Source organism: Amphibalanus amphitrite, unplaced genomic scaffold, assembly GCF_019059575.1.
Source record: "Amphibalanus amphitrite isolate SeventyFive unplaced genomic scaffold, NRLGWU_Aamphi_draft 000289F_arrow, whole genome shotgun sequence".
Taxonomy (NCBI): domain Eukaryota; kingdom Metazoa; phylum Arthropoda; class Thecostraca; order Balanomorpha; family Balanidae; genus Amphibalanus; species Amphibalanus amphitrite.
Genome location: NW_024881784.1, coordinates 535282 through 553216, shown reverse-complemented (window position 1 = coordinate 553216; position 17935 = coordinate 535282). Strand labels below are relative to the sequence as shown.

Here is a 17935-nt window from a genome sequence, read left to right as displayed (position 1 = left end):
TTAGCTTCATAGGACACAAGCGCACATAAATATTTCATGGAATACCTATTTGGAAGCGTCCTATTGCCACGGCGATTGCAGCCAGCCTGCCGGTACGAACTGTTGGTGGAACAGTTTGTTATTAGCGCCACGCTGACTCTACTCGCTCGACTGGCGGCGAGCCGGCTCTCCCCGGCCTGTTTAAACGTGGCCCGTCTGATTTGCCAAATGTCGTGTGGAATCGATGCAGCTGGGCGCAGAGTCGGCCTGGCGCGTGGGCCGCCGGTGCTCCTTCGCGGCGCACCGCTGGCAACAGCTGTAGGCCAGAAACAAATGTGACGCGCCCGGATGGAGGGAAGATGAGTAATAGAGTTGCAATTTCCGCTCACCGCCGGCGCATTTACAGCACAGCGCCCGAAATGAAACATCGCAGACAGCACAAAAAGCAAAAACGGATACTACCGGTTACCCAATCTTTTCGGTTTCCTAGTACGATAACAATGCAAAACTGTCGTGTCAGGACAAGCCCTTGTGCTGCGTGTATTTTTTTTTCGCCCAATGTCCGTCCAAGTAATTATCTAACAATTTGTGGTATCGTACCACGCCTCGGCCGTCTGAGGTGGATTTTCTGACAATCTGTAGGATCACGGCACGCACTGGCCGTTTGAGGAGGATTCTCTGACAATCTGTGAGGCGGCGTCACGCACCCGTACCGGCCGTAACTCTGCCTGGTGTGTGAGGAGCGAGCGATGGTCGTCGGCGGACCGGCGCGGCGCGGGAAATTTTACAGCCGGCGCCGGCGCCCAGTAATTAATTACACGAGCGGGGTCGGACGCGCGAACTGGGCCGAAATCAATGAGCAGGGTATGGGCCGCCGCGGAACCGGGATGGGGCGGCACGGTGCACTCCGGGATAGAGCGACACGGATAGAGCGTTAGATGAGCTCAGGGATAGAGCGAGGGGATGAAGCAGGGAGAAGAGAAAGATTAGACTAGAGGGTGAAATGGACCAGAGACTTTGGCTAGACGACAGACGTAAAGGACTCACCGGGACGGCAATCGAGCAAAGCGGCAGAACGGTTTAAGAGTCTGCGTATCGCATAATCGTACTAAGAAATCTGAATTCCTTTCAAGTGTGCATATGTGTTTATGGGGATATCATCTCAACGTCTGTAAGAGCACCAGGAAACGCGGCGCCTTGGTGGTTGGACGTCTAAAAGGCGACGCTGTGTGTCGCGATGTCCTATGGCCTCCCCCTGCTCGCTGCCATTAACAGTTTTGATTGTCAGCGAACACTGAAAAATGACCGAGGGGCGGCGGGCCCCCTCCGCTATTACGGTGGTGAGTATGGGTGTATAGGGGAGGACGAACTCCTGTCCCGGAGGGCTTTATGCTGTGCTTACGGACCGACCGAGCCGTACGACCTGGGAAGATCGCCGAGTCATGGGCGCCGACAGACGGCTGAGTCATGGCTGGAGAAGAGTCGCCGGGCCGCGACATTCTGCTGGTCAGTGTCCACGCCGGCCGCGGAGGGGCGATGTCGCGAGTCGTCCGGTCGCGCACCGGTGTCCGCCAGCCGGCGTCGTAATGTCGAACTGTGAATGGATGGTTTAATCCGACCGGATGATTTTGACGGGTCTCCCGTTCGATCAGCGCCGTCTTTAATGTCCTGATTGGGTCGTAACGGAAACTTAGGGCTCCGCAGCTGCGAACGGCGCCCCCAGACGTTCCATTATGCAGATCGGGATGTTATTTATCTATCAGGGCCGGCGGTGCGCCGCGCGGAGCTCGGCCTGTCGTGGCGGCGCTAAATCACGGTCGGGCGGGCACGGGGCGGCTGCCGCCCAGTGAGCGGTGGCCGGCGGCAGGGCTCCATCTGGGTTCACCGATGCTCTGTTCCCTATCCGCTGGGGTGCCATATTCGCCGGGGCTCGCCAAGCATGGCATTCAGGTATACTATTAGCTCTCTCAACACCTGGAGCATCCTTGAAATCTGCTGAAACTGACCGAGGTTCGGTGACGGTTTGCCTCGATCCAGACGTCATACCCGCGTGAAAGCAGCGCCGCCCAGTTAAATCCACTTTACCAGCGTAGGTAATGTCGTTACGTACTGCGGCGAAGTTGCTGTGCAAGTTAAACCATTTCAGTAATGGTGGTCCAATAGCGTCAGCTGGTACTTCCGCGAAACGCTTAGTCCAAATTACCAACATCGATAACTGATTATGATTGGAGGACGCTCGTTTTGGGCGGGATATTTAATTAACGTTCGTAGAAGTCTGTGACCGCCGTTACCGGTTCTATTCGGACACTGCTCATTAGCTCCGTGCATGAATCGTTCTGATGTCGCTTGATCTGGACACGCCCGAGCTGACATTGAGAAGTGTATGAGCTGGGTCTGCGCAGAGTCAGCTCGTGTCAACTCTGGCTATATTTAGAGCTGAATCTAAATTGGTCTGGCCTGCGGGACACTCTGTGGACACTGGACAGACTCTGAGTCGCTTAGCGCGGGGATGGGGGTAGAGTGGGGACTGTCACGAACTGACAGACGAGGAGGCCGCGCTTTGCTATACTGGAAGGTGTTTGACTCGGAACCGTTCTTCGTCCCACTCAACGGAGGTGGCTGATTTAAGCAACCCTTGCTTCGTTCCGTCTTACCCTTAGCATGGACCCCAACTATCATACTCAGGAGTCAGGGCCTATCCTCCCGCTGTAGGCATAGAACCAGCACTGACGACGCCGACCTTACCAAGAACTTCTTGGTAAGGTCGGCGTCGTCATTGCTGTTTCTTTACAGCGGGGGGGGGGGGGGGGTAGGCCCTGACTCCCGACTCATGAGTGCCACCGTTCTTGGCAAGAAGTGACACCGTGCAGAATTGACACAGGTTACTGAGTAGCCGTGACATGACATTGCTGGGCCCCATCACAGTGGCGAGAGCTACTTGGACTGTTTTATCTCACGGACGTCTCTTAGTTGTCCTTTTAGGTACCTATCGGTTATTCCTGCCGATGTGGGGCATGCGTGAACCGTTCCCGGTAGTGCAGAGGACGTTCCCGTGAGACGTTCCCGTACAGTTGTCCACGGCCGCGTTTGTGCCGGCCCCCTTCGAGTCGTGCTTCCGTCCCGTCCCCCACAGAGGAGCGGCGCCGGCACGGGAGTGGAGGATCGGTCGGCACGCCGCGGGCGGATGGCCGTTCCGATCCGGCGACACTGTCATCTTCAGACAACATGTGGCTGGCAAGGATTGTCCTCCTTGGCGACAACTCAGCGCTCACTTGCACGACTGTGGATGTTTGGCTTGGCATTTGTATTCATGTTTGTATTCATCTCGGACGTTCTCAGATCAATTGCATTGCAAATGCTATGGATATGCTCGTATTTTCGGTTTCAAGATCGAGTAGTGGTGACTGGTGACTGCTGAGAGCCGACCAATACCTAACTAACATTCAACAAAACTAGCGACTGTAATCCAGACCCATTCTTATGGCAAGGCATCAGCGGGGGGAGTGAGCATGCCTAAGTCTACGGTACATTGTGTTAAAATTGTTAGAATTGTGCAGTGAACATAATTCGGCTTTTTAACGTGTTGTTTTATTTTTTTTCCTTGATGCATAGGTACCCGAATCGTTTCATTATCCAAATAAACGTTTTCACCAAGCAAAGTAGCACGAACTCCAATAGTGTTCGTGTTATCAAATATTCTCCTTTGTTTTCGTCCCGCTTTCCTCGTGTCAACTGGCAGTTAATAATGATAGTCGCCTGTATACAGGGCTTAAAGATAGGTGCTGCCGCTAGTTGCCGCGCTGTAATTCGGTGGCGCTCGCTGGGCGGCATGTGTAAAGCTGTGTGTGGTAAAGGTTCGGGCATTAGTATGATTTAGGCCGTCTAATTCATGGTTGGCGGGTGCTATTACGTTTCTCCAGTGCGGTTGCCGGCGGCGCGTGGACGGTTCGTCGCTCGCCCGTCAGTCGGCCCTTTGTGCGGACATTTGCCGCGCGGACCGGCACGTGACGACCGGTCAGCGGCGCCGCCGACTACCGGGCGGTGCATTTTTAACCAGTGTTTGCAGCGCGCCGGTCGGCCTCTATGGCACATCCACATGGACCGGGGTGATGGGCGCGGACGGACCGGCAGTTAGCCGCGCCGGCCCGCCGTTCGCTGATCGATCCATGGCCACATCTAACGTCATTAGCCCAGTCAGATATACATATTGCGATGCTTGCAGGTAGTTCAGTGGCAACTGACATGAGCTCGGGTCGCCGAACACGCAACGAAGTATTTGCTGGCGTCCATATAAATTTAGCCCGAACGACTAAAGGGGTGGCCTTTTAACAGTAACCGACATGCCATGTTCTGGTGTTTTTCAGTAGGTAATTGATTGCTGATGTGTAGATACTCGTGTTGAGACAGTGACCTACCTGCGGCTCTCTCGTTGTGTAGTTGTGCATTGGTGGGACGGACACTGGACAGTCACTGGAGGTAGGACGGATGGTTCTCTCCCCCACCCCTCGTGTCTGCCGGCCGTGTCGATGCCGTATCCATGCCGTGCCATTCTCGCCTCCGGCGCGGCGCGCACAGGCCGGCTCCCAGGCTGCCCGGCTGCCGGCCCGCCTGTATTATGCATGGTGCCGTGTGGCGCGCCGCCGGCCCGAAGTGCGCCCTACCCTAATGAACCCCGGCGCACGGTCGACAGGCAGGCGCGGCGGCGAGCCAGCGATGACGGGCCGGGGCGAAGGGACACGCTGAGGGACCCAGGGCGACAGACCAGGCTTGACGAACCGGGGACGGGGTCGGTGGGAGTCTGAGGGGACAGGGAGGGGTAGGCGGCAGACCCCGGAAAGGTCATGGGAAAAGTCCAGAACGGAGGACGATCAGACCTGAGGAACACTGAAAATGATAATGGACGGCTAGCCAGGTGGTTAGAGTTCACCCCTGCAATTAGGGAGTCGAGTGTCATTCAGGCGTAATTCATAGGTCTGTCTGACATCAAACAATGGATGAATTATGAGTGTAAAGCACACACGAATCGGCTGCCCATGGCTCCCATCTTCGTTCGTACGCAGGCACATCACGCAGCGGGTCATTACGATTCCACGAGCCCGGCAGGTGCGCCTGTTCCGGGGTCCCTTCGTGGCGATAAAGGGAGCTGGCAGACGGTGTGGCGCCGGCTGGCCGTGGACGAATGGCCGCCCCGGTGGGGTCAGGTCGTATCGACGGTGCTGGTCACGGCGCCATGTGACCCAATGTGGCCTCTGATGCACTACAAATGACCGGCCAATGGTACCCCTGCGTTCCGAGGCAACAGATATCTTCCACATCCCATGGCACACCATTACATCTTCTATGCCGCCGCCGTCCACCATAGCTTACACTGCACCAACTATTGAGTTCCATCGAGTGCTCTCTTGTGTGCAGTAAGTACCTATTTGGTATGCCAATGTCGTCCGGGAGATGTCGCTAATGACAGTGGTTATTCGGAGTTAAACTACAAGCTTCGTATTGGTGCTATGCCTGCTTAACCTTCGAAGCTACCCAAATAAGCTGTTTCAATTCCTACATCCGACCGTTTTCAAGTAACTGCTGCCACTGCCACGTTCAACCCCCTCGCTATGTCTGGAAACCTGGCCGCCGTCTCCTTTGTGACCCGACCGCAGCCGGCGTGCGCAGACCAATATCGCCGTCGCCGTGTGGCCGATAGTCGCCGGCGGTGTGGCGGCGGCTGCCACTAATGTGGCCCGACCCACACCGGTGACCGTGGCGCTGTCAGATTCCGATGTGCGGTGCGGTTAGCGAATAGGTCGCGTGCCCGCCGCCCACCCGCTCGGGTGATAAGGGCCGCTGTCGCTAGATGGCACTAGTGTGAACGCCTGGAAAGTAGACTGTGCCGCTGAACATTGAGGCCGACTCGCGGCCCGCGGCGCCTTACCTATCCAGCGTGGGGAGCGTTGATGATGCTAACAGTTTCAAACGCGGTGAAATATACGGACTTCTGACAAATTCCAATCTATATTGATCGCCATGTGCAAAAATCAGACTTTTTAAAAGAATGGAGTGCGGTTATGAACAGGTGATGTTAGGTAGTAATAGACAAATATATATATTGAGACGGGTTACACAGCACATTGGGTGGACGCGTTTCGTCTAAATGACTTTTTCGACACCCTCTCGGAAATTAAAACAATACAAACACACAAGAATAAAACTAGCACAGCAGTCTCACACTCTGTAGAAATACAGCATGCTAAGAATGCGCATTACTACAAATGATAACCTTCGATAAAAACTATTTGTCGGTACACAGCTACTGTTACATAATCATCGACGAGAATAAAAATAGCACACTTATAACGACTCGAACGGTAAGTTTTTTAAGTCAAGTTTTTAATGCTGAACACTGCTGCTGATTTTGCCCACTTAATAAACCCTACCCTGGTATTGATCGTATCGTTCGTTGTAATAAATGCCGCTTCGGTCGCTCTCCGACATCCCTTGTTCCCACAATTCGCTAACACTTTCGCCCCGTCCCAATTTGGCAAATGACTAGTGGAATGTGCGTGAACAACAAAGGCACTGTGGTCGGCGTCGTTTCGTATGTCTCGCTTGTGCTCTTTTAAGCGTGTTTGGATTCCCCTACCAGTTTCTCCAATATAAGATTTGTCGCAGTTGCCACACGGTACCTGATAAACTACGCTAAGTTCTCTATTTCTAGAAGTTTTCTTTTGAGTTAACTCACCTATCTTCTTTCCAGTGGTCAGTGCCACCTTGAAGCCTGTCGTTTCGAGTTTCTGAGTGATGCTTTCGGCTACTTTTGAGTTCGGTATTGAAATAAATCGTGTGTCTTTCTTTCGAGCTGTTTCGTTCCTCGTTTTGTTTCGAATGTCTAAAGCCTTCTTTTTCAAACGAATGAGAAGACCCTTTGGGTACTTCAGCTTCATGAAAGATGAAAAGATATGCCGGATTTCGTCATCGAGATATTCTTCGCTGCATATCCGGAAAGCCCTTAAAAAGAACCCCAAGACTATCCCACTTTTGACCCTCTCGTTATGGCCTGAAAAATAATGAACGTAGTCTTCCTTATTTGTAGGTTTACGATACACTTTGAATTTTGCATGACTACCACTTCGTACTACTTCGGTATCTAAGAAGGGAATGGAGCCGTTTCTCTCTGTTTCTATAGTGAACTGGATATTTGGGTCAACCGCGTTCAGTTCGTCAAGTTTCGTTTTCAAGTCAATGTCTTTTGGCGCTACAACTAAGACGTCGTCAACATATCGCACCCACAATACATTTTCACCCATGATATTTTGGTACCTGTGTTTTTCTAGCCACTCCATATAAAGGCAAGCAGCCACCGGACTGAGAGGCGATCCCATAGCTAGCCCGCTGTGCTGAACATACTCATCTGACTCGAACCTGAATCCTCCAAATTTCATGCACATTGATACAAGGCTAATATAGTCAGATTTTGCGAGCGGTAACTGATCTGAATCCATCTTTTCGACTACATTTTTGATAACCCTAAGGGCATCATCTACTGGTACATTAGTAAAGAGAGACTTCACGTCAAAGCTGGCCAGGTACTTATCTGTTAAGTCGGTGTTCTTAAGTCGTTCGATCAGATCGTCGCTGTTTCGTAAGTGTGCATCACTGACCGCCCCCAGGTTCGCGGTGAGCGGCTTCGCAAGTGTTTTCGCTAGTCGATGGGGTGCGCTACCGATGCCGGATGTAATCGGTCGTAATGGTATGCCGTCTTTATGCAGTTTCGGGAGGCCGCGCATCTTCGGTGCTTCTGGTGCTTCCTCTAGTAGGTGTAACATGTTTTTGCCTTTCTCTGTTTTCTTCAGAACTTTTCTTGCGTCTTTATTGAACTGTTTGCTGATCTTGTCAACGAATCCATGCGGCTTTTTTGTGTACGTATCACTGTCGTCGAGAAGAACTTGCATTTTTTCTACGTAGTCTATTTTGTTGATGATCACCACTCCTCCTCCTTTATCTGCGGGAGTGATCACTATGGACGGATCATCCGCTAACGTTTTGAGTGCCTTCATATAACGTCTGGGTAGCTTGTCTGGCTCACTATCAGCTAGTGCCTTGCAACATAAAATGATACCTTGAATGAATCCTTTTTCTATATCATCTTCGCTGCTCTTGTAATTCCGCTGGACGTGCTCCATGTAACTGTTCCTATCCTTTCCAGAGTCGAATTTCATACCCAATGCTAAGGCATCCTTTTCGTCATCACTTAACTGCCGAGACGAAAGATTGGTCAGAATATCAACGTTACCCACTTCTTTCCAGGGACTTGTTTCACAAAGCGTCCGTAGTTTTCGTGTCAGATTCGTCTTCTGGCTGTCGTTAAAGTCGCTAAGTTTCGTTCGTAACGCTGCAGGTAGCGGTAATCCCTTGACATCATCGCGTAGTTCGTATATTTTGTTCTGCAGATCAGTACACGCTTCTTCTAGATATCTTCGAGCTGAATCACCAAACGGATGAGCTTTACTTTTGTTCTTTACTTTTGTTCTTAGCATGCTGTATTTCTACAGAGTGTGAGACTGCTGTGCTAGTTTTATTCTTGTGTGTTTGTATTGTTTTAATTTCCGAGAGGGTGTCGAAAAAGTCATTTAGACGAAACGCGTCCACCCAATGTGCTGTGTAACCCGTCTCAATATATATATTTGTCTATTACTACTCAACTTGTCAGACATGAGCGGAATAAGCAGCACGGAAATGAAAGAATACCACACCAAGAAAAAACTAGCAAGCAGTTTAAACCGCCTGAAATTTCTTCGTGAATGTTTAGTGGAACAGGTGTTACCTAAATCAGCTCCACAATATCTCAAGAACAAAAGTAAAGCTCATCCGTTTGGTGATTCAGCTCGAAGATATCTAGAAGAAGCGTGTACTGATCTGCAGAACAAAATATACGAACTACGCGATGATGTCAAGGGATTACCGCTACCTGCAGCGTTACGAACGAAACTTAGCGACTTTAACGACAGCCAGAAGACGAATCTGACACGAAAACTACGGACGCTTTGTGAAACAAGTCCCTGGAAAGAAGTGGGTAACGTTGATATTCTGACCAATCTTTCGTCTCGGCAGTTAAGTGATGACGAAAAGGATGCCTTAGCATTGGGTATGAAATTCGACTCTGGAAAGGATAGGAACAGTTACATGGAGCACGTCCAGCGGAATTACAAGAGCAGCGAAGATGATATAGAAAAAGGATTCATTCAAGGTATCATTTTATGTTGCAAGGCACTAGCTGATAGTGAGCCAGACAAGCTACCCAGACGTTATATGAAGGCACTCAAAACGTTAGCGGATGATCCGTCCATAGTGATCACTCCCGCAGATAAAGGAGGAGGAGTGGTGATCATCAACAAAATAGACTACGTAGAAAAAATGCAAGTTCTTCTCGACGACAGTGATACGTACACAAAAAAGCCGCATGGATTCGTTGACAAGATCAGCAAACAGTTCAATAAAGACGCAAGAAAAGTTCTGAAGAAAACAGAGAAAGGCAAAAACATGTTACACCTACTAGAGGAAGCACCAGAAGCACCGAAGATGCGCGGCCTCCCGAAACTGCATAAAGACGGCATACCATTACGACCGATTACATCCGGCATCGGTAGCGCACCCCATCGACTAGCGAAAACACTTGCGAAGCCGCTCACCGCGAACCTGGGGGCGGTCAGTGATGCACACTTACGAAACAGCGACGATCTGATCGAACGACTTAAGAACACCGACTTAACAGATAAGTACCTGGCCAGCTTTGACGTGAAGTCTCTCTTTACTAATGTACCAGTAGATGATGCCCTTAGGGTTATCAAAAATGTAGTCGAAAAGATGGATTCAGATCAGTTACCGCTCGCAAAATCTGACTATATTAGCCTTGTATCAATGTGCATGAAATTTGGAGGATTCAGGTTCGAGTCAGATGAGTATGTTCAGCACAGCGGGCTAGCTATGGGATCGCCTCTCAGTCCGGTGGCTGCTTGCCTTTATATGGAGTGGCTAGAAAAACACAGGTACCAAAATATCATGGGTGAAAATGTATTGTGGGTGCGATATGTTGACGACGTCTTAGTTGTAGCGCCAAAAGACATTGACTTGAAAACGAAACTTGACGAACTGAACGCGGTTGACCCAAATATCCAGTTCACTATAGAAACAGAGAGAAACGGCTCCATTCCCTTCTTAGATACCGAAGTAGTACGAAGTGGTAGTCATGCAAAATTCAAAGTGTATCGTAAACCTACAAATAAGGAAGACTACGTTCATTATTTTTCAGGCCATAACGAGAGGGTCAAAAGTGGGATAGTCTTGGGGTTCTTTTTAAGGGCTTTCCGGATATGCAGCGAAGAATATCTCGATGACGAAATCCGGCATATCTTTTCATCTTTCATGAAGCTGAAGTACCCAAAGGGTCTTCTCATTCGTTTGAAAAAGAAGGCTTTAGACATTCGAAACAAAACGAGGAACGAAACAGCTCGAAAGAAAGACACACGATTTATTTCAATACCGAACTCAAAAGTAGCCGAAAGCATCACTCAGAAACTCGAAACGACAGGCTTCAAGGTGGCACTGACCACTGGAAAGAAGATAGGTGAGTTAACTCAAAAGAAAACTTCTAGAAATAGAGAACTTAGCGTAGTTTATCAGGTACCGTGTGGCAACTGCGACAAATCTTATATTGGAGAAACTGGTAGGGGAATCCAAACACGCTTAAAAGAGCACAAGCGAGACATACGAAACGACGCCGACCACAGTGCCTTTGTTGTTCACGCACATTCCACTAGTCATTTGCCAAATTGGGACGGGGCGAAAGTGTTAGCGAATTGTGGGAACAAGGGATGTCGGAGAGCGACCGAAGCGGCATTTATTACAACGAACGATACGATCAATACCAGGGTAGGGTTTATTAAGTGGGCAAAATCAGCAGCAGTGTTCAGCATTAAAAACTTGACTTAAAAAACTTACCGTTCGAGTCGTTATAAGTGTGCTATTTTTATTCTCGTCGATGATTATGTAACAGTAGCTGTGTACCGACAAATAGTTTTTATCGAAGGTTATCATTTGTAGTAATGCGCATTCTTAGCATGCTGTATTTCTACAGAGTGTGAGACTGCTGTGCTAGTTTTATTCTTGTGTGTTTGTATTGTTTTAATTTCCGAGAGGGTGTCGAAAAAGTCATTTAGACGAAACGCGTCCACCCAATGTGCTGTGTAACCCGTCTCAATATATATAGGTGATGTTAGGTATGCGAATGCTTATATCATGCTCCATGCGAGGAATAATTAATGCAATGAACGTCTGACGCTACAATATTTAGGACGACCTTTTACCAGCGCCTCGGTGACAGTGCAAAGGTGGGCCTTAAATACTATCTGCTGCTCGAGGTTATTTTGTGGTTAAAGGGCCTCATGCTGGCCGTCAGTTTCCTTTCTTCTAGGCATATCTTTCAGGGACGGCAAATTTTTACTTATTGTAGGATATCAGGCAGACCTGGTACTGGATTCGTTCTTGTCAGTAACGAATGACATTTATCGCGGGCTGAATGGATATCGTGACGTTTGACTTTTTAATCGACTAGCACGACGAAATCAGCGAGGCGTAATCGCGACAGGGGAGCTCCCGACTATAACCCCCAGCACGATGCCCTCCGATGTCTGACTAGGCGCGGGGAAGGGGCAGGCCGCGGCGCCTATATCCGCTCCGTGGAGGGACGGGCTAGAGCGACCTCGGGCGATATCCGGCGTCTCCGACCGCTTCCGTCTCTCTCCCCCCCCCCCGCGTCCCCGTCCCCGGCCCTCCCTCCCCCGCGCCCTGCTACGTCTCCCGACTACGAGGGCCTCCTCCCCACATCCCCACGTCCCTCGGCGTTACCCTGACTATAGGCATTTGTCGCGAAACAGCTGTCTCCACTTCCTCTCCAAATACGGTCTCAAGGATGGAACGATTTCCTTGGTCATTAAAACTGATCGTGAAGAGGCTCTATTGGTGAAGTCTAGATGTGATGGAGAGGCAGTTGTCTCGGCCTCTCATAAGGGACGGGAATGGTGTCTATCATCACGACCTGCTGAATTTCTGTTATTATGTTGATATGCTGATTATTACAGACAGCGACATTTGCTACGTGGTTATTGAGGAACTGAAGCAGCCGTGTACGGGAATAGCCAAACGCTGTCCTCTGTCGTGCCGACATCCCTGGGCTTATATAATGCATTCCGAGCGTGCCTAGTCGGCCGGCTCAGTGGGCGCGTAAACTTGAATACCTTGCTATGTGGCCTCGTTTGGTGGCGAAAGTGGGCTCCTGGCGGCGGAACTGCGCCGAGTTTCACGTCTGCATAACAGATGGGAAGTGAGCGCTGCTGATCACCTGGCAAAGGACACTCACGGGTCTGGTCGCCAGCGTAGGTACTCAAGGTAACTACGGCCTACGGGGCCGAACACAGCTGGTGGCCCAGGGGTGTCAAGAGTGGGTGACTGGTGTGGGCCATTGTGTGCTAACTGCATAAGGAAACCACATATGTATTTAACAATACTAATTGCTTCACGATATGCAATACATATTTTTTATGGTAATGATGTTGTCACGCTTATCGAATGATGGTGTAACTGTCACTAAGCATTTATTTTTTCCTACCCCTTGCTTTTGTCCCTCATCAGTGTAGCGCTCCAGGGATTCAAAACTATGGACTGCCGCGCCTTGTGCTGTCTGGCTGGAGCCGATGCGCCATTCACTTCGAGGAGTGTGCCATGCGGTACACTCTAACAGTCCAGGCCGTCGTTTGTGCTGCCATCTACATTCATTTTCCGATACTACGCGGCCGCCCGTGTCAGGTCGGCTGCTCTGTTTTCCATTCACGGTCGGTCCCACTCGCTGTATGGCCGGCGGCGCTCTCTGTCGGCGCCGGCACTTTGTTCGCGCCTCTGTCGGCACTCTGGACGAGTTCTGCCAGCGGCGCCGGCGGCCGCTCCATCTGCGCGGATGCGGTCCCGATGGGATTTATCGGCTCGTACTAGGCCGCCGCAGTTGTGGCCGGCCGCGGCCCGGGGCCGTTTTCCCACCGGCTGTCGGCCGACGGAGCGCCGACCGTCGCGGTCGACAGGAGAGAGTCGGGCGCCGACTGTCGGATGGTCGGCGGCGAGACCGCGCACTGAGCCGCGCACCGGACAGTGGTGTTTATCTTCCGCGGCGGCAGCGCTGTATGGATAAGGCACCTCATTTCCTCTGACCGATTCTCGTTCATGATTCATCTGTGGACGGGATCGATTGGCGCTGGGCTGGTGGCGGCGTGGAGAGCTGAGCAGGGCGTGGGCCCGGCGGAGGCTGCGGCGGCGGCGGCCCCTCCGTCGCCCGTCCGACCGGCCGGCCCGCGCCAAACGACCGACGCCGATGGCTCGTAAAGCTTTCAGGGACAGCGGCCACTTTAAAGGGCGAACGATATTAGGCGCTAAACCCGGTAGATCACGGAGCGAGCAGGGCCCGATATAGAGCTGCCGAATTCTATCAGCAGGCCTATTCCACTGCCGCGTCGAACCTCAAGTGACAAATAATACCGAAATGCTTGCGAGGCATACGGAATTTCATTTCAGGCCAGTGTGCTGTTCGCATAGCTACGGCGATTCTTTTGGCTCGAATTAGCCATCATATTTTTTTTTCTTGAGGGCAATAGATCGAGAAAGTAGGTGTCTCGCTCTCGAATTGATGTAAGAAAAATTAGAACGCTTAGGCACTGCCATGTTCTTGAAATGAACGCATGTATAAAGTGTTGCTCCCAATTTTGACGGTTTCACAATAGTAACTCACATTTTGTCTTTCCTTGCTGCTATGTAGCATGACAGAGACCTCCTCACCGGGCACAGGCCTGTCTCCCTGTCTGTCCCCCACCCGGCTCCTCCTGTCTCACTGCGCGTGACCCGTCACCCGCCCCTCCCCTCCTCCCCTCCCCGGGCCGCGCGGCTCTCCGTTCCCGGCGGCGGGTGGCCGCGTGCTCATTGTGGCCCGCTGGTACGGCCGGGCGCACTCTGTCATCCTGAAACCGGCGGCGCCGACCGTGACGGCGCGCCCACCGCCGCCGCCGCACGGAACGAACGAACGTCGACCGTCACAAAGACGGCGGCCGGCCTACGCCGCAGGGCCGGGCTGATCGGCAGGTGATGACGGCATGGAGACGCTGAAGGGCAATGGGTGACTGGAACATAAAGTGGGAGATCGTCATTTTGGAGCAGTCGACATTTGCTGCATCCCAACATGTCATCATTTCAAAGAACGTTATTGAACAGTTCACTGCAGTGCGCTCTTTTATTACAATAATAGTTGATGTGACGACCTCTACGTTATGGCCACAAATAACGATGGTAGTCGGCGCTTCCTTAAGCCCCAATAAGGTGACAAAATGGGACAACCTCATCTGCATTGGGGTTTGTCTCGAATAGTTTGCTATTTTCGTGTGATCCTCGGTTCGTGTGGGCCGCCCGGCGTTGCCACCCGGCTGTCAGCTCCTGCCAGCTCCCCGTGGCGCCATGTCGGCTCCTCTGCTCAGGCCGTTCTGCAGAGTGCTGCGCTCGGTCCGGGCTCCCAGTCCTGAGCGCTCGGCCCGCCCCGGCCGTGTTGCCGCCCTGTTCTGGTGCCGTCTCCGCTCAGCCCGCGGGGACCAGGCCCGTTTTTATGTGAGGGCGGCCGTCCGCTGGCCATCTCGTGCTGATGGATTCTGCTGGCCGGCCGGCGCCACGGGCGGCAGACGGGCGCCGCCAGCTGACATCGGCCACCGCTTCCACCTCCCGCACGAATCGCCATTAATGATGCCGTATCTTCCACGCTTCGAAGTACAATATTTGACGACGGGTGAGGCGCCGGCGGCGAAAATCGATGTGCTCCTCTCTCCCTCTCTCCGGCGGCGGCGGGCGGGCGGCGCCCGTCAGCGGCGGCCCGCATTGTACGGCGGCGAGTGTCGGACGGTGGCTGCGGCGCTGTCGACTGCTGGCCGGGTGCTCTGTGCGGCGCTGTGCCCGCTCGCCCTCGGTGCCCCCTGTTGGCGGAGGGAGCGCCGCGCCGCGCCGGTTGCAGCGCCCGCTCGCCCGCTCTCGTCGGAGCGCGTCCGTCCGGAGTGAGCGCTGGCCGGCCGAGTCAGCAGCACCAGCCGCAGCCCTGGCGGACCTCAAGATGGTGTTTGTGCCCATCCCGCTGCCGAGCCTGCTGGGCGGGCCGTACCCGGGCAGCGCGCCGCCGCCGGCCGCCGGCCTCTCGCACAAGGTAGGCGCCGCCCGCACGGGCAGACCGGACACGCGTCGGCACGCAGCCGCTGGGGAGGGGGCACGCAGCTCGTGTGCCGGGCACGTGCGCTCGGCGTGCCGACCGGCCGGCCAGTCGGCCGGGGAGTTCCCGGGCTCCCGGTGCGGCTGGGCCGGGCCGGGTGGCGACTTATGACTGGTCAGGCCGAGTTATGTCGGTTCGGGTCGAGGTCGAGACTTTGTTCAGTGATGAGTTGTATGATGGATCACGATCAGTCTTCTCAATAGACCTCAAAATGCCCTACTCTGGTGCTCAATGCCAGTGAGTCACTGTCAGCCCACGAGGTCTGTGTCCTGTCGCCGCACGCTCGGCCCCCCGACACCCGGGTGGACTAGAGCGCTGTCTCCCGACACCCGCCCGGAGACAGTGTTGTACACCGACAGACGGACGGACGGATGACAGTGTCGTCCCGACCAGTCCCGCTGCCTCCGCTCAGTCCGCTGACAGCTGCGCAAACGTGCCCCATCATCCCATTCCCACGGAAATTCCCAGGACGAATCGGCAGCCACTGACCGCCGACTTGTAACGTTTTTTTCTGCATGGGCTGCTGTTAAGTACCTGATGGCAATATGTAGGTACTGGTTGGTCAGTGGTGTAGTATGAAATGGAAATATTTATGTTTTAAATGCTTCATCAGTTTGTTGCTCGCTGTTTTGTGGAAAGATCAGGACGGTGTTACAAAACGATGCCACATTTATGTTTGGATGCCACCTAACTGATAAGAACATCGGCTCGCTAGTAACTGTCAGCAAGTGAAGCCACCCACTTCCACATGGTCGTAGGTATCAGAAGTTAGAAATAAATCGAGTGTGTACAAAAGCAGAACTAGCAGAAACAGTTTTGGACTTTGGTAGTCTTTTTGTTCACCATGTAAGTATGTATGGGTCTTCCTTCACGATTGCGTAAGCTAGCTCATTTTTATATATATTTTTTCTGATTATAAACGGATAAGCTCATGGTATTTTTTTCTCTGATATCGCCGAGTATTTCCCATAACCCGTTGAGTTTGTACCTACTTACCTACGATATTTAGAATAGCCTTCAGTCTCAGTGTGTGCATGACACATGACGTCTATAAATAAACACTTTCACCTGGTAGGTAGTTGCACGACTCGCTTAGGGCGCATTTCTCAGTTACATAACTAGTTTATACATCATGCATAGCTCTCTCACAAAAACTTTTGATGGCAACGGTTCAAAGGGTACATTGCCCCTAGGCCCTAGCCCTACAACAGAATGCAATATTCATAGGTTTGTCGTCATTCGAACTTCATTTCCATTGCCTCATTTTCAATTAATCGCTTAGATGGTATGGTGGTCCAGTGACATGGTTTAGATATGATTAGTCGATGCGAATTCCCCTAATAGTTGTAGCAGTCCGGTCTCAAATTATAGTCAATCGACTTCTGTGCTTAAAGTTAGCGAATGGCAAGACTTGTCAAAATGCGTTATGAGAAGGCAAGACCGGGGAAGGTTACCATAGATTCCTGACCGCGCGCTGGCCACGAGTGGAAGCATGCCAAATGAATTTTGCAACGAGTGCATTAGGTATCCTAGTTGAAACATGACACTTCCATTTACAAAACGCACTGCCTAACAAAGTCGCCAACGTCACATCAGTTCACGTTACACTGTGACATGTCATGTCGGCTGTCCCAAAATCACGCTACTGCTCGCGTGCGGTGTCTGCGTGCTCTTGGTACCGGGCACGCACAGTGTGCTCGGGTCCGCCCCTTGTCCGGTGACAGCGCGTGCCGACCGCCGCTATATCGGAGCCTCCCACCACACCTAACCAGCGCGCCGCAGTGGCGCAGCCAGGGGGGGGGGTGAAAGGGGTGAGATCTCACCCCCGTCTCTTATCCTAGGGGCCCACCGTCGATTCGAACTGTAACGTTATGCAGCCTGACAATTTTTTATCACTAATGTCAAGGTTTGTCATAGGACTGAAAAACAGTTTTCAGGCCTGATAGCCCCCCTTTAGGATTTATAGTCCCATTTTATGATTTAAGGGGGTGCATCCAAGGCCTAGGAGGGCCCGTTCCATGGCATGAGAGGGCCACTTCAGGCCTGAGAGGGCCCATTTCAGGTCTGTGAGGGCCCATTTCAGGTCTGTGAGGGCCCATTTCAGGCCTGAAGGGGCCCAGTTGAAGCTTGAGAGGGTCCATTTCAGGCCCTAGAGGGGCTGTTTGAGGCTTGAGAGGGGCCCATTTCAGGCCTGAGAGGGCCCATTTAATGCCTGTGAGGGCCCATTTCAGGCCTGAAGGGGTCCATTTCAGGCCCTAGAGGGCATGTTTGAGGCCTGATAGGGCCCATTTCAGGCCTGAGAGGGGCCCATTTCAGGCCTGAGAGGGGCCATTTCAGGCCTGAGGGGGCCCATTTCAAGCTTGAGAGGGCTCATTTCATGCCCTAGAGGGCCTGTTTGAGGCCAGAGAGAGCCCGTTTGAGGCCAGAGAGGGCCCGTTTGAGGCCTGAGAGGGGCCCATTTCAGGCATAAGAGGCACCATTTCAGACCTGAGATGGCCCAGTTACGGTATGAGGGGCCCTTTTTTAGACATGATAGGGACCATTTCAGGTCTGAGAGGGCCCATTTCAGATCTGAGAGGGCTAATGTCAGGCCTGAGAGGGCCCATTTCAGGCCCTAGAGGACCTATT

The 17935-nt window shown here is 52.4% G+C and overlaps 1 protein-coding gene across 5 annotated transcripts in view; it reads left to right on the top strand.

Moving 5' to 3' along the window:
- LOC122387537 (nucleolysin TIAR-like) overlaps positions 1 to 17935 on the top strand; it is a 201417-nt gene that overhangs the window by 15009 nt on the left and 168473 nt on the right. The window contains exon 1 of one of the 5 annotated variants that reach the window (XM_043377806.1): positions 14944 to 15244. The exons of the other annotated variants lie outside the window; for them this stretch is intronic. Within the exon in view, the coding sequence (XP_043233741.1) occupies positions 15155 to 15244 (90 nt within the window). The 5' untranslated portion in view covers positions 14944 to 15154. Of the gene's footprint in view, positions 1 to 14943; positions 15245 to 17935 lie in introns of those variants that run through there. 5 annotated transcript variants of the gene reach the window in all.